Genomic DNA, 16096 nt, shown 5'->3' on the forward strand with positions numbered 1-16096 from the left:
ACCTGGAGAACTGAAGCATATTCAATATGGGAAACATTTATTCACCAATTTATTTACAGTTGTTATGCTGAAGATTCACCACTAGGTGGAGCAGTTGTACAGTTTATTACATTGAGCAGAGGATGGAGAGACATTTTTTTATAGCTTGATTTTTATACATATATGACCTCTTCTTTTCTACCTACATGTTACGGATGGAAGTGTTTGCAGGAACTAAACATTATGTTTATAGATAACATTAAAGGTGGAAAAAGTTCTGAAATGATTCTCCCTGGTATGATTTTTTTTTTACATGACAGAAACCTGGAATTTTAACAGGGGTGTGAAGAATTTATACCCACAGTATCTTAGATCTTTAATTTACAATAGTATATACAGTCTTTTAATTTTATAGGCATAAGCACAGAGGAGGTAAGCCTGTCTCTAGGATCCCATCTGAAGAGAGCATTGTCACTGGTTGATGAGCTCGCATAGTTTGATTAAAATGTGTGCTGAGAACATCATAAGTATCGTCTATATAGCTGTTATGCTGCTCCAAAGTGATATACTCTATGTCGGCATATTGCACGCAGAGTGCGCATGTATCAGTTTGTCTGTATGTGTGTGCATTACTGTCACAGCACCTTGCACCTGTATATGCAGTTCATGTTGCGAGGATGCGGTGATCTCTCTTTGCTGCATTGTGGATTGATGAACAGTCTATTATAGGCTAGATATAACAATGCAATACCTTAGCTCACATCTGGAAGGATAAGGAAGACATCACATTATGTCTTCCCGAAGTCATCCTTTTGGTTAGGAGACATATACACATGACATGGATTGTGCAATGTTTGCCTTTTGCCTCCAAGATCAGTTAGGTATGATCAGTGTAAGACTGGGGTGCCAAGGGCCCACCAGTAACCATCGTTAGGGCCCAACTTTTTCAGCTACATGCAAATATGACCTTATTCTCAATCACAAATGTATATAACAATGAACTGGGTTGATTGTTAAATGAATAAAATGCCGACTCTGTCTGTACATAGTGATTCGTGTATATTGTGCCAAGTACTGCTCATATAAGAGGGCGGTGGCCCACTTTTGTCCAGGGGCCCACCAGAGGATTCTCCTGTTCTCTGGAGGGCCAGTCCGAGCCTGTGTATAATGATCATACAAGTAGTATGACAACCAAAATAATAAGAACACAGGGAAAAATAGTGCACAGACCCCAGCACCATAAGAGGGTGGTACATGATGGTAATAGCTAGTCTCTATAGCGTTATGTGATGCTGCGCTGATGGGTTATCATTGCCTTGTAGCAGTGGGGCTTTGGCCTAAGCACCACACTATGAGCGTTCCCAGGTAAATGGGGCTGAGTTACAATTCTCAATAATAGTCTCAACCACTAGTATTCTGTTTTTCTACTGGACGTTAATATGATCCCCTGCTGCTTAAAGGGAATCTATCAGCAGGTTTTTGCTACCTCATATGAGAACAGAATAATGTAGAGAAAGAGACCCTGATTCCAGCGATAAGCATGACTTAGTTTACTTGGTGCTGCAGTTGTGATACAAACAGTTCTTAGATGTAGCATGTAGCAGAGGTCAGAAAGCTAACTCCAACCACACCATTGATTAGAAGCTTTCTGTGCACATTGTATAGAGAAACAAAGCAGCTAATCAGTACTGGGGGTGGAGTTAAACCACCTGGCACATGGGAACTAATCTGGCAGTGATGATCTCCAGTTGATAAAACACTCATTGTATTGAAACAACAGCACACAGCCTAATAAGTGATGCATTGCTCAATCAGTGTCTCAGTCCCTTCCTCACACTGCCCTCAGATTACATAGCAAAAACTTGCTGATATATTCCTTGTATACGTATGTTGTATATTTGTCTGAGATGCATCTGGGACAGGGACTGATGCCATTGTGTATATTATCCACTAAGCACCAGTAATATAATATGGGAAGCTACAATACATAGAATTGTCACCAATACAGGTTATGATCATTGTAAATATTTTATTCTTTTATAGAATGAAGCGCCATGTCTAATGAACGCCAGCATATTCAATATCCTTACATTATACAGCTTTTGCCATGACGGGATTTTCTCTGTATCAGTATGAGGTCTGGGCTATGCATAATGCGACTTTAGTTAAGGGATTCCTGCTGTGGGTGGCACTCACTTCAATACATGATCTGTATGTACTAATAATAATTGTATTTATATAGCGTCAATGTACTCCACAGCACTTTACAATTAAGTACAGCTTGAATGTATTTCAGAGTATACTTATGGAAATTGATCATTGCCTAGCCCTGTGCTAAGGAATCCTTGCCTCACTTACTGTTATAACAGCAAATACCATGGAAGGTAAGGTGTGAAATAGGCATTACAGAATTTATGTGACATAAACCACTCGTTTTTACCCTTCAATGGGCCACTAGTATTCTAGGCATCTACCATTCAGAAGGGTTTTATATTATGTGCTGCAGTTTTCATGGTGCCCACTAGATGTCAATAAAGAGTATGCTGCTGAAGTTGGGACCTTTCTTTCCAAGCACTGTCCAGCCTGTATGTTGTCATCTCATTATCAATAGCTGGTAGAGTTTTGGGCTGAGTTCTTACATTGCAGCTGTGTCAAGCTCTTTGGTGCATCTACATTTTTTTTTTTATAATTTTTTTACAGTCATGACAATTAAAGGGCCACAGCCACAACAAGTGAATTCAGCCTTAAAATGGAAGAATGACAGGTATTGTACACATTTTATTTAGATGAGAGGTGTAAGTGGGCATCATTAACTTATGTATTGGGAGGTGAGCAGGACCGGTGCTGTTACATCTACAAACATCTGCCTGGTCATGTGCTAGTCCAGGTATTGCGCACCTGTTTTATTTTAAACCTGAAACTCACATACAATCAGTCAGCAGATCTCTGTAGACATGACGTCACTGGCAATGCTCACTGTATCAGGAGCTAGATTGCACTCCCATCAAAGTTTTTATCCTCTTAATATATTGCAATCATTATATTATACAGCACGGTGTACTTACAATTGCTCATTTTGCCCTTCTGCCCAGATAATTCTTCATTTTTCCATTAGGTCTATGACATCACGTGATTAAAGACTGACTAGCTGAATCCTACTAAGCTCCATGTAGAAACAGGAAGTCTCTATTTCCTGCACAAATCATTCCTGTCTTCAGCTCCTGACCCAGCTGCTCCCTCCTCCACCTACCAGAGACTTTTGCAGTGACTCATGACTCATGCAGGGAAAATTGACTTCCTAGAGGATTCAGCTCATCAATTTTTAATCATGTGATGTCATAGACCTAATGGAAAAGAGAAGAACTAACTGGGTAGAAAGGCAAAATGAGCAATTGTAAGTACACAGTGCTATATAACATGATGATGATTGCAATATATTAAGAGGATAAAAATGTTTCTTTAAGTCATGTGTTATATGAGGTCCATTGTGGTGATGTTTCAGCCAAATATTCCCTTTGGTGATGCCATGAGGCATATTCTTTATATTGAGTGGTGTGCTAGCCGCAGCATGGCACCATTCATGAATGGTTAATGTTCTGGTTGCTTTATGAATCATTTACTCGATAACAATGTTACCATGAGCCTTTAATTAATGTCCCAGCATTGTGATATGTGCCCAGTTTGTTCTTTTCAGCTGTTTGCGTTAATGGCCAGTACAATTATGTCCAGCAGACTTTCCTGATTTATGAACTAAATTAAACCCCACCATTTTAGAAGACTGTGATATATGACTGAGAAGTATTTACTTCACCTTGAGGTGATAAACACGATTAGCTGAAGCATTACTAGGCATTCTCTATTTCTTTAGTGATTCTAAAGTCTATCTGTAATGGGACAGGAATAGTAATTATGGCTCCTAATGTGCAGCAGTAATGAGAGAGGAGCTCTGCGACCCTTGTTAGACGGTTTTAGGTGTCTCTGCTCAGACAAGTGGGTGCTACTAGAACTAAATATACAGCCCCCATTCCATCTGGATGGCACTGAGTGACAATACTGTCCCCACCTGTCACTAAATCTGCATTGCTGTGCGTTCTTCTATTGAAGGCTGAATACACACTGTATTATGTACCTGTGCATTTTTCCTGTGGATTTTGTGGCGGCAAATCCAGAGCATAATATATAGCACCAGCATTGTAGAAGGCATTTAACAAAACCCATCTATACGCTGGGGATGAGCTCCGCACGGTAACTGCGATGCTGCTCCAAATTTTCAATCCCCAGCATGTTCATTCTTTTTACAAAATTCCTTGCAGACTTAACCCTTGCAATGCGCAGTGTGACGTCTGCCGCAAATTCAGCAATAACATTCAAGGCAATACCCACTTAGAACACATGTAAAATTTTTCTGCTAATTTATTGTGCTTTTGCTGCAAAAATTGTAAGCTTGTATCTATGTATACAGCCTAAAAACATGCAGAAATGCTGATTTTTTTCCGCTGTTTTTTTCTGCATGTTTTTCGCACCAAAATACGCTAAAGCAACCTGCATTGTTTATTGTGTTTTTGTAGCTTTTTTGAGTTTTCTCTATTATGATGTGGTTTTGGTTAATTTAAAATTACTTTTTTCAATGCAAAAATTGCTGCAATCACATTTTTAAGTCTTTTTTATCCACAAAAAAACTGAGTTTTTCAGCATTCTTAAACACACAGTAGGCATGAGTTTTCATGAAATTGCATCCACTTTGCTTGAATTCCCCCCCCCCCCAAAAAAAACCCTCAGTATTTATGCTACGTGGGAACATGGCCTTACAGTTGAACCATCACACTGTGAAGGCAGGTTCACATGAGCATATAAAAAAATTATCCAATTTTGATCCAAAAAAATTGGATAATGTTCATCTCAATTGTCTGTATGGCATCCGTTTTTATCCATTTTACCAGTTATTAAAATGTCCTGGGCCAAATACAGTTTCATATGTTAAAGAATTGCAATGTATCCGTAAAAAAAAACAGATGCTATATAGTTGATCTGTACAGAATCTGTTGTTTTTTTTTATTTCGACCCATGGATGTGAATTGGTCTCTTACAAAATCCAGAAGAGATTAGTTAATCCCGAGAGTTTGTTCATGAGCAGATTCTGTCCATGAAGAAAAATCCCTCACCTGAATAGGCTAATTAAATAGCATTGGTGCTAGTGCTGTCTGTGGGATGGCAGCCAGATGGAAAATACAGTCGTGTGAATTTGGCCTCAGTGTGTAACCTCCCTCCATGTGTGGTCCAGGGGGGTTTATGGTGGGTGGTTCTAGCTTCCACTTATTTGACCCATTGCTGGCATGTCGTACCCTTCTCTTTTGTTCCAGCTGTTTCACGATAGATGAGTGATAACCTGCTTTATGTGGCAATATTGTATAAAGACGAAGCCTCTACCGTCTATATATTGTAAGGAATAAATGGCCTGCTGTGTCATTTTTGTGTAATCAAGATGGTTTTACTACAATATATTATATGTATAATATCGTCTCTACAAAAATAGCTCATTGCTAAATAGAATATCTGCGGCAATGTTTTTATAGTACAGCCGTGTCCGCTATAGGGACGTGCGTAAGTGGTGACAAAAGAAAAGGTCATGCTCTGTCATAATCATTATCAATATCTATCATCTAATCCAGGGGTCAGGAACCTTTTTGGCTGAGAGAGCCATGAATGCTACATATTTTAAAATGTAATTCCGTGAGAGCCATACAATATTTTTAAAACTAAATACAAGTAAATGTGTGCATTTTATGCAAGACCAGCACTTTTAAAGTACAATAAGTACCTGCTCTCTCCACAAAGGCTAATTCTTCTGTCCATTCCTGCTGAAAAGTACGATACTGCTCATCTTTTTTTCTTTTAGCCATCTTCTTCAATAAAAGGGTTTCTGCAATTAGCTAGCTGACTACTTGATTAAAAGGAGGGAAGTTTACTTCCATATGCTGGAGGTGTTCCTGGCTAATTCCATATGGGGAACAGAGATGGCGTCTTTGCTCTTAAGGGGAAGGGCAAACTGTACCACCGCAGTACTGTGTATATAGGTAACTGGCGTCCCCCTAATTGACTGGTGGTATGAAGTAAGACCATTACCTATATTCAGGCACTCTCTGACTGACTGATGCGGCTGCTGATTCTTTCAAGTGGAGTTTAAAATGGCGCCGCCGCTTCTGATCCACACCACAGGAAGCCGTCACTCCTATAAGGTGCCCGCTCTCCTGACAGCTAAAGCGGCGCTTGAGCGAGCGGAGCTCAGTTGCTGCTACGCTGGGGTGAGGAGAACGATGGCTGACAGCGCGGGAACTCCCTATACCTGCTGGTGAGCTCGTCTCCGGTCTGCACTTAATGATGACTCACCCCAGAGTAACAACAACAGAGCTCTGCTCGCTCAAGCGCCGCTCTAGCTGTCAGGAGGGCGGGCGCCTTATATCCCGGGTGACTGCTTCCTGTGGTGCGGATCAGAAGCGATGGCGCCATTTTAAGCTGTCAGTAGCAGGTAGAGCGGTCACTCTTCAGAGAGCCAGATGCAGCCTTCAAAAGAGCCACATCTGGCTCGCGAGCCATAGGTTCCCGACCCCTGATCTAATCCATTAACAATTTGCTTGCATTAGTCAGTCACTAACCTAGGCCATATATTGGTGAGTTATAATAACATGGCTAAGGCCATACAGAGCTGAACAATGCGGCATGCTGCTTGTCAAATTGACTATTAATGTCTGTGTGGTTATGTGGGTGATACTGATGTTACTTCTCTATTCAGTTCTGCGGGTGTATAGTAGTTTTACCCACAACACTACATAAATTAACAATTAATTGGGCCCATTCATGGGGCATCTTATGTTCTCGCGGCTGTACGGTATTGCCTGCTCTCCAGGTTTTCTAACCCTTAAATCCCCAACATATTGTGCCTCTTTAATGTATGTGCACAACTAGACTTTTTAGAGCGGAAACTTAGCAGACAAGTTTTTAAGGAGTTTAGAATTTTCGGGAGGGATTTGAAGAATTTCTGTTCTGTTTCTGCTCCACAAACCAAGCAAAAATGCTCTGTGTGCACATACCATTAGCGTGAACATCAAAGGTTTAATGCCACAAATGACCCAGAAGTGTACACATCTGCAAAGCCCACATGTACTGGTCATATTGAGTGTGGACTTGATTGATAATCAAATAAGTCGACTGATTGAAACCATCATGACATGACCATGGTCCTCTGGTACTCATAGAGTGGAGGTACATTTACTAAACTTACATCTGAATGACAGTTAACTGTGTGCTATAAATCAGGCTTATTTTCTCTTCAAGTATTGGATGCTTTAATAGTTTATTGCCATTGTACTTGCTGCTGAGAAATCTTCAGGAGTCATGACTCATTCACACCTTGACATACTGGGATTAAGCTTTTCACTTAGTTTATGAATCAAGGATGACAATTCTTCAGTAGCTTGTGATTTGTCTTCTAAGAGTTCATAGCGGAGGCTGGAAATATCTTGTTTGATTTCCTTCAGTTCACCTGTAAGAACAATGAACAGTAATCTGTATAGGTGATCTCCTACAGTCACCCTCCAATCTGCCCGGTGGCAGCAGTCTGTTGAGTGCCGTATGCACCATACATGTTCTATGGACACAAACATTTTGCTTACTGACTGTGTTGCTGACAAGCCTTGTTTGGACTGGAAAAAAAATTAAAACTTTTCCAATTTGCCACCTTATTTAATGAGTTTATACTCCTCAAATTCCCTGGTGCTAGAGTATAATAAAAGGTAAAGGGATCCTGTCATGTTGAAAATGATATCTGACCAGCAGGCAGGATGTTATAGAGAAGGAAAAAAAGTTTCAGGGAGCCTTGCATTTTATTCATTGAAATCCCTGGTGTTTGTATACATAAAAGTCCAGTGGGCGGTCCTATTCAATGATTGACAGTCTTCCCTGTATGACTGCATGCAGAGTTAGTGGTCAATCACTAGTAGGACTGCCCACTGGACTCATATGTCTACAAATACCAGGGATTTCAAACAATAAAATGCAATCGGACTGCATGTACAATGTGAAAGGTTCCCTTTATGATTAAACTTTGTGTAAGTAAAGCTTCATATTATAATGCACCACGGTGAGACATATTAAATGTTTATTCTGAAATTCTTGGATTATGAAGATGAGTGCAATACCCCAGTGGCGTGTGACTTGTTGTAACTCATTAGAAAATGAAAGTTCAGAAATGGCCAAGAGATAATTTGGATTGATTTATGTTTTGCTAGAAAATCATTGCTGCTCCAATGATATCACATGTAAGCACTGAAAACTCTGCCTGAAGATGACACTTAGTTGTTGTCCACTGCTGGCTAGTAGGTGACCAGTTCTATATCATCACATTTGGTTCATTACCCTAAAGTGGTTGCCTCCAGGCTAACGTCATGTTTTGTTCTATTCCTGACGGCTAAATATATACATCATCCATTAGTCATTACAAAGACTACCCATGTCTCTTGATTTCTTCTCCTCTACATTCATTACTGTAGATTCTTTATTGCTGATATTAGTTTCCCATAAACATGGTCATCAGTGGAGCTTGTTTAGATGAATATGTACAGTGCCTTTAAAAAGTATTCATACCCTGTGAACTTTTCCAGATTTCTTCACGTTACACTCACAAACTTAAACATATTTTATTGGAATTTTATGTGATATATCAAAACAAAGTGGCAAGTATTTCTAAAGTGTAAAGGAAATGATACATGGTTTTATAATTATGTTAAAAATATAAATTTGAAAATTGTGACGTGCATTTGTATTCAGCCCCCTGTAGTCTGACACCCCTAAATAAAAGCCTGAGTGACCAATTGCCTCCAGAAGTCACATAATTAGTAAATTGAGTCCACTTGTGTGTAATTTTTTCTCAGTATAACTATAGCTGTTATGTGAAGGCCTCAGAAATTTGTTTATGAACATTAGGGATCAAACAGCATCATGAAAACCAAGGAACATATCAGACAGGTCAGGGATAAAGTTGTGGAGAAGAGTAAAGCAGGGTTAGGTTATCAGAAAATTAGCTCAAGCTCTGAACATCTCACGGAGGACGATTCAATCCATCATTCAAAAATGAAAGGAATATGTCACAACTGTAAACCTACCAAGACATGACCGTCCACCTAAACTGACATCCCAAGCAGGGAGAGCACTAATTAGAGAAGCAGCCAATAGGCCCATGGTCACTCTGGAGGAGCTGCAGAGATCCAAAGCTCAGATTAGATAATCTGTCCACAAGACAACGATTATTTATATACTCCACAAATTTTGCCTTTATTGAAGAGTGGCAAGAAGAAAGACATTTTTTAAAGCAAATCATAAGAAGTCCCAGTTGCAGTTTGCAAAAAGCCATGTAGGGGATACAGCTAGTGTGGAAGAATGCAAAATGCTATATGTGGTGGTAAACTAACACTTCACATCATCCTGAAAACACCATCCCTCTGAAAACATGGCGGTGGCAGCATCATACTGTAGGAATGCTTTTCTTCAACAGGGACAGAAAAGCAGGTCAGAGTTGATGAGAAGATGGATGGAACTAAATACAGGGCAATCCTGAGAAAACCAGGTGGAGCCTGCAAAAGACTTGAGATTGAGGGTAGGGTTACCTTCCAGGAGACCCTAAACATACTGCCAGAGCTACATTGAAATGGTTTAGATCAAAGCATATTCATGTGTGTGAATGGCCCAGTCACAGTCCAGACCTGAATCCCATTGAGAATCTGTGGCAAGACTTGAAAATTGCTGTTAACAGATGCTCACCATCCAACCTCACTGCTAGTTTGCAAAGAAGAATAGGTAAAAATGTCAGCCTCTAGTTGTGCAAAGCTGATAGAGACATACCCCAAAAGACTTGCACCAGTAATTGCAGCTAAAGGAGGTCCTACAAAGTATTGTCTCGGGGGAACTGAATACAAATGCGGGTGATGGTGAGGAGCAGATGGACCAGAGAGGTGAGGGATAAGTTCAGAATTAAGTATTTTTTCTTTTTTAACCTTTTTATGGACCTTTATGATTCAGAAAAATGGTGGCTAAAGGCCAATATAAGGCAGAGTTGTGAGAACATTTTGGTCATGATAAGATTGTCACCAGCCGATAAAAAGTACCTATTGACTCTATTTTGCATTCATTTAAATGTAGTACATTGTATTGTGCTTAATGTAGTTCCTGGGGAACGGTGGGAAGATGAGAAAAGAATTCAAAATTTGGTCTTCATTGAATACCTTAGATGTACAAGTCTTGTCTAAAGTCTTCCTTTATTGGAATCATTTATTGACAGTTTTTGTCTATTTCAACATTTTTAAACAAAAAGGTATCAGTTGGATAACCATTTTTTTGCAGTACCTCTGGGAACCAAACAGCTTAATAAGTCAGTAAATGCATAAATAAACAAAAAATATATTGGGTGGTCAATATGGCAAGTAGAGGTGGTAAAAGTAAATCTACAGGATTATTGCTCATACCTTCATTCACTTCATCATTTTCTTTGTCCACTTGGGCTCTCAGCACATATCTTTTTATAAGTCTTTTCATTATTTGCTGTCAGGGAAAGTGACAAGGAGATAAAAAACATGCATCTCTAGAGAAGTGACATATTGTCAGTGCTTTCTTGTGTAACATCACTGATGTGAAGTGATTTCTGAATGTTTTTTTTGTGAAATCATTTGACTTTGCATATGTGAGCACATAATGTTTTCAGGATAGTTCATTATTAAAGGGATGTCGCTCTCTGATAAAGTGCAATCTCTGTGATTCGCCAATACTTTATGATCATGGAAGTCTGACCCCCACCACATAAGAAGAATAGGCTGCAGAACTGATTTAACATTGTGCCCCCTTCTAAATTTTACATGCACAGCATTGCTACCAGCCAACCTGCTTTACAGCCGACCTCATACTTAGATTATGCACAGACACAGTGCTGAACCAGTACTGGAGCCCCTTGATACCCAGTTTGGAATCCCACCTATTATTAGGTCAATGGATTTTTCTTATTGAAAAATATATAGAATTATGAGGAACCACTTACTTGATAGCGTGTTGGTTGATTCAGAATACTGTTAAAACTACGTGACTCAAAAACCTTGGCATTGGATTGGGAGAAGAGGTTTAACTGAAAAAGAAAAAATGTTGGTTAAAAAAGACACAAATTATTATTTTTTTTTTTAATTAATTTTTTTTTTCCAAAACTTTGATTTGCGGTGAATGACAAGTACTACAATTGTCTTAGAGAGACATATGTAACACTCTGAGGTCTCCTAAGATTGTATCTGGCTCATTACAAGATTAAGGTAAAACACAGACTTAGTAATGTCAAGGTCACCTCAATATATATGGCTATGGGTATCTCCATAGTGTTCACAGAAATACACAGCCTGTGTACACAGAGATCAGTACGGCCATACAGGGGTCATGAGGATTTTGATGATTGTTGATGATTACTATTATAATGTCGATTTCAGCATTCCATTATATGGTATTTTTTTTGTATCATTCTACTAGGTCTGCTGATTCTGGGGTCCTTTGGATAGACCACAGACTTCGGGGTCATTGATCCAAATACATATCATTCAGGACCCAAGTCTATTTATGTCTCATGATGCAGTATAATGAACAGACGAGAACAACACTGATCATGTTGATGGCATCATGCACAATACAGAAATGCTTTGACACAGACGCCAAAGTGATTAATTATGAATAACATAGGCCAAATCCTGTACTTCAGTATATTCATTTTTTAATTGCTTGGCTAAGAATGAAGCTTTACGACTGTGACCAGCATGAAACAAACATGACTGTGTGTCAAGATGCTTTGTATGTGAAGATAATCTCATTAATTTTGCTTGTAGTTGGGTTCATACTTGTATTTGACATTAGTGCTCCAGATAATACAACACAAAAGAGGGTGTAAAATGATTCAGTGTTGTTAACAGTGGCTGATCTGGGTTGCATACAGTTGGCATTATTGACAATTAATAAAATGCTATGAGAGGACACAGCATGCTATTTGTGCTCAAATAGGATGAAAACTTTAGGTTTGTGCAGTCTGGCACTTCTTTTCTATTCAAAATAATAAAGTTCGCCCCCTCCCCCCCAAAAAAATTACCATCTTGAAATTACTAATATAGACTCCCATAAGACAGCCTGAAACTAAGCTAGTTATTCTTACTTCACAACATTCTGAGATTTCTTGCTGTGAGTGAGGCAGAGAGAGCTGCTTCATTTAGTGTTTGGGCACAGAACTGGCAACATGGGAACTTCTGAGAACAATAAAAAGAAAAATCTGGGGCAGAGAGTTGTGCCTATGTACATTACTTTGTACTTTGTTTTATGGACCATTCCCTCTTACTACAGACTTTCTCATCTCTTGGCATCAATAGACTTGGATCTCCTCATACCTAACAGACAGGACATCCAGCGTCTCCCACTCTGACACCACCTCCTGTTGGTGTCCTGCAAGTTTCAGTTCTTGGACTCCTGCTCTTCTCCATCTACACCTTTGGCCTGGGACAGCTCATAGAGTCTCACGACTTTCAGTATCATCTCTATGCGGGTGACACACAGATCTACCTCTCTGGACCTGATATCACCTTCTTACTAACCAGAATCCCGCAATGTCTGTCCGCTATTTCATCCTTTTTCACTGCTAGATTTCTAAAACTTAACATGGACAAAACAGAATTCATCATCTTTCACCCATCTCACTCTCTAGTCCCACAAGCTCGCTACCGCGGGCTAACCCTGGTCTCTGATCTCTCCTTCAAACCACATATCCAAGCCCTTTCCACTTCCTGCCAACTCCAAAATATTTCCCAGATCCGCACATTCAACGAAGAATCTGCAAAAACACTAGTACACGCCCTCATCATCTCCCGCCTCGACTACTGCAACCTCCTGCTCTGTGGTCTCCCCCTAACACTCCTGCACCCCTCCAATCTATCCTAAACTCTGCTGCCCGACTAATCCACCTGTCCCTCCGCTATTCCCCGGCCACTCCTCTCTGTCAATCCCTTCACTGGCTCCCCATCACCCAGAGACTCCAGTTCAAAACCCTAACCTTGGCATACAAAGCCATCAGCAACCTGTCTCCTCCATACATCTGTGACTTAGTCTCCCGGTACTTACCTGCTATCAACCTCCTATCCTCACAAGATCTCCTTCTCTACTCTCCTCTTAATCTCCTCTTCCCACAATTGCGTACAAGATTTCTCCTGTGCATCCCGCTTACTCTGGAACTCTCTACCCCAACATATCAGACTTTCGCTTACCTTGGAAACCTTCAAAAGGAACTTGAAGACCTACCTCTTCCGACAAGCCTACAACCTGCAGTAACCCTCACTCTACCATAACGCTGCACGAACCGCTCTACCCTCACCTACTATATCCTCACCCATCCCTTTTAGACTGTGAGCCCTTGTGGGCAGGGCCCTCTTTCCTCATGTACCAGTCACCGACTTGTATTGTTCAAGATTATTGTAATTGTTTTTGCTATGTATACCACCTTTTTCACATGTAAAGCGCCATAGAATAAATGGCGGTATAATAATAAATAATAATAATGTGTGGACAGTTTTGTATTCACAAAGAAAGACCTGGAATCAGCAGGTACAATTGTTTCAAAGAAAACAACAAGTTATGCACGCTCACCATTCAAGACTCCAATGTTGAGCAAAATGCATATTCAAGCATGTTTAAAGTTTGCTCAACAACATTTAGACAAGCCTGTGAAATACTTGGAGAATATAGTCTAGTCAGATGGAACCAAAATTGAACTCTTTAGATGCTATAATACACACCATGTTTGAAGGCCAAAAGGCACTTCATATCACCCCAAAAACACCATACCAACATTGAAGTTTGGAGGTGGTAACATCATGGTATGGGGCTGTTTTTTAGTATAGAGCACTGCCAAACTTACTATAATTGAAGGATGAATGGACAAATGTACAGAGACATTCATGATAAAAATCTGCCATCTACCAGGATGGTGAAGATCAAATGAGGGTGGACTTTTCAGCAAGACCATGATCCCAAACACAAAGCCAAGAAAATTCTCAATTGGTTTCAGAGAAAGAAAATAGAGCTGCTAGAATGGCACAGCCAACCACCTGACCTGAATCCAAAAGAAAATTCATGGAAGGAATTAAAGCTCAGAGTTCATAGAAGGAGCCCACGGAACCTTTAGGATGTGAAGAATGTTTGTGTGGAAGAATGGACCAAAATCACACCTGAGCAACACATGTGACTAGTTTCTCCATACAGGAGGCATCTTGAAGTTGTCATCACCAACAAAAGAATTTGCACTAAGCATTAAATAAATTGAAATAAATAAGCGTGTTCAATACTTTTTTCCTGTGTCATTTATCATTACGCATAATTTAATTTATGGACATCTATACTTTGATTTCTTTGCCTGTGTGGATTGAATGAGTTGTTATCGACATATGGTGCTAATTTCACGTCAAGGGCACCTCGGCCACTTCCGGAAGTAGACTCAGGAACCCGGGTTTTCTTTGCAGGCTTTATTAACAGCATAAAGCTCTGCACTCCAGCAAAATAAATACAGCCTTACTTGGCTAAATAACAAAACAAAAGATAAACTATAGCACAGTCCATATATGTGTGTGCAGGTCGCACACACAAGTTATGTCCAGCCTTCAGCTCCCTCCTGAGCTATGGCTGTCCAGTCTGGAGACATTGCTTCTCCAAACACAACTCAAAGAAAAAAAAACAGGACTGAACATTTAAAAGATGCTCAGCCACACCCTGAGGTGGAGGTATGGGGAATGACGTCCCTCCCATCACTATGTCATTCCTCTAAAACCACGCTCTTTAAGTGAGTTAACACACCAGCATATAACATGCTGGCAGAAAGTACACAGGCTAGCAATCTGTGCGACACATACCTCCCCTCATATACCATACCAGTGACTCTGTCACAGTGTATATACATATATTATATATTTTTTAAGTCAAAAGTTTATTTCTACCTTTCATCATTTGTACAACTTAGCAATTTATCGTAGATTTTATCTGTTTATTTTATTTTTATCCAGTGTATCTAATCTCATCTACATTTGTTTCACACATTTGTTCTGAACGTTTAGTAAAGTTCGCAGTGTCATTTAAAATATGTGCAAATGAGATGCTATATCTGATCTTATTGGAAAAAAACTAGCAGAACTAAGCCAATATTAAACTGACAAGAAGCACAAAGATAAAGGTTGGAAAGCTCGGGTCTCGATAAAAAAGCCGCACCACCTAACAATCAATAATGTCACCATAATGACTTGCTGTATAGGATTTTGGAACACAATTATAAAGATGAATTAGAAGATATCTCTGCCTGGTTTAATTCACTGAGCACTACTGCTTTGTTATGTTACATGGGTTCTTGTAAACCTCTACTCACCACTATCATCAACATAGACCTTATATTATTCAGTTAAGTTAGTTGTATTGAGATTATTTATATTATTTCTTTTTGTAAACATGTAAATCATTTTTTTCAGTTTTTATATTTTTATTATGAAACAATCAGTGAAAACATTCCTGAAAATATCAGTAGACATAACTGAGGAAAAAGCACGCTATAGCAATTCTAGGGGGACGCTCTTTAAGACTTCATAATTACTTTTGTGTAAAGATTTGTGGCATATAAAACAAGGCTGTCCAACTTTTGTCCGTTAATATAGATTGCATCCATGATTTATGTTTCCATTAATTCTCATGTCAAATTTTGACAACTATATCTATTTGATATTTGTAATGTTGTATGTATCCATGAATTCTTATGGAAAATGTTGAAAACCACTAATTTTCAGTGTCTTTCTAAATTATGATATGTCAATAATGCAGCATTGGGGTTTGGTCTTTAAAGGGAACCTGTTAGTAACTTTACCCCCTAGACCATTTATATTTTTGTGTAGCTCTTTAAAATAGAAATCAGAAAATCCCATTGTAACCCCAAAGTACAACTCTTGCAGCAAGAAATCTCTTTCTGAATTTCAGTCTGGAAGTGCATCGGAGTGTGACGACGCACTTACAACTCCTCAACCTCTAA

At 39.4% G+C, this 16096-nt stretch overlaps 1 protein-coding gene across 4 annotated transcripts in view; it reads right to left on the bottom strand.

Annotated features, from left to right (window-relative positions):
* Positions 1-3342: 3342 nt before the first annotated feature.
* TRPC3 (transient receptor potential cation channel subfamily C member 3) overlaps positions 3343-16096 on the bottom strand; it is a 443652-nt gene continuing 430898 nt past the window's right edge. For all 4 annotated transcript variants that reach the window (XM_073641255.1, XM_073641245.1, XM_073641236.1 and 1 more), the window contains exons 10-12: positions 11060-11143; positions 10494-10569; positions 3343-7519 (exon numbers count right to left, since the gene is read on the bottom strand). In XM_073641255.1, the coding sequence (XP_073497356.1) occupies positions 7377-7519; positions 10494-10569; positions 11060-11143 (303 nt within the window). In that variant the 3' untranslated portion in view covers positions 3343-7376. The remainder of the gene's footprint in view (positions 7520-10493; positions 10570-11059; positions 11144-16096) is intronic.

This window comes from Phyllobates terribilis, unplaced genomic scaffold, assembly GCF_046119375.1.
Source record: "Phyllobates terribilis strain yellow unplaced genomic scaffold, ASM4611937v1 Scaffold_1__5_contigs__length_1240528914, whole genome shotgun sequence".
In the NCBI taxonomy this organism is placed as follows: domain Eukaryota; kingdom Metazoa; phylum Chordata; class Amphibia; order Anura; family Dendrobatidae; genus Phyllobates; species Phyllobates terribilis.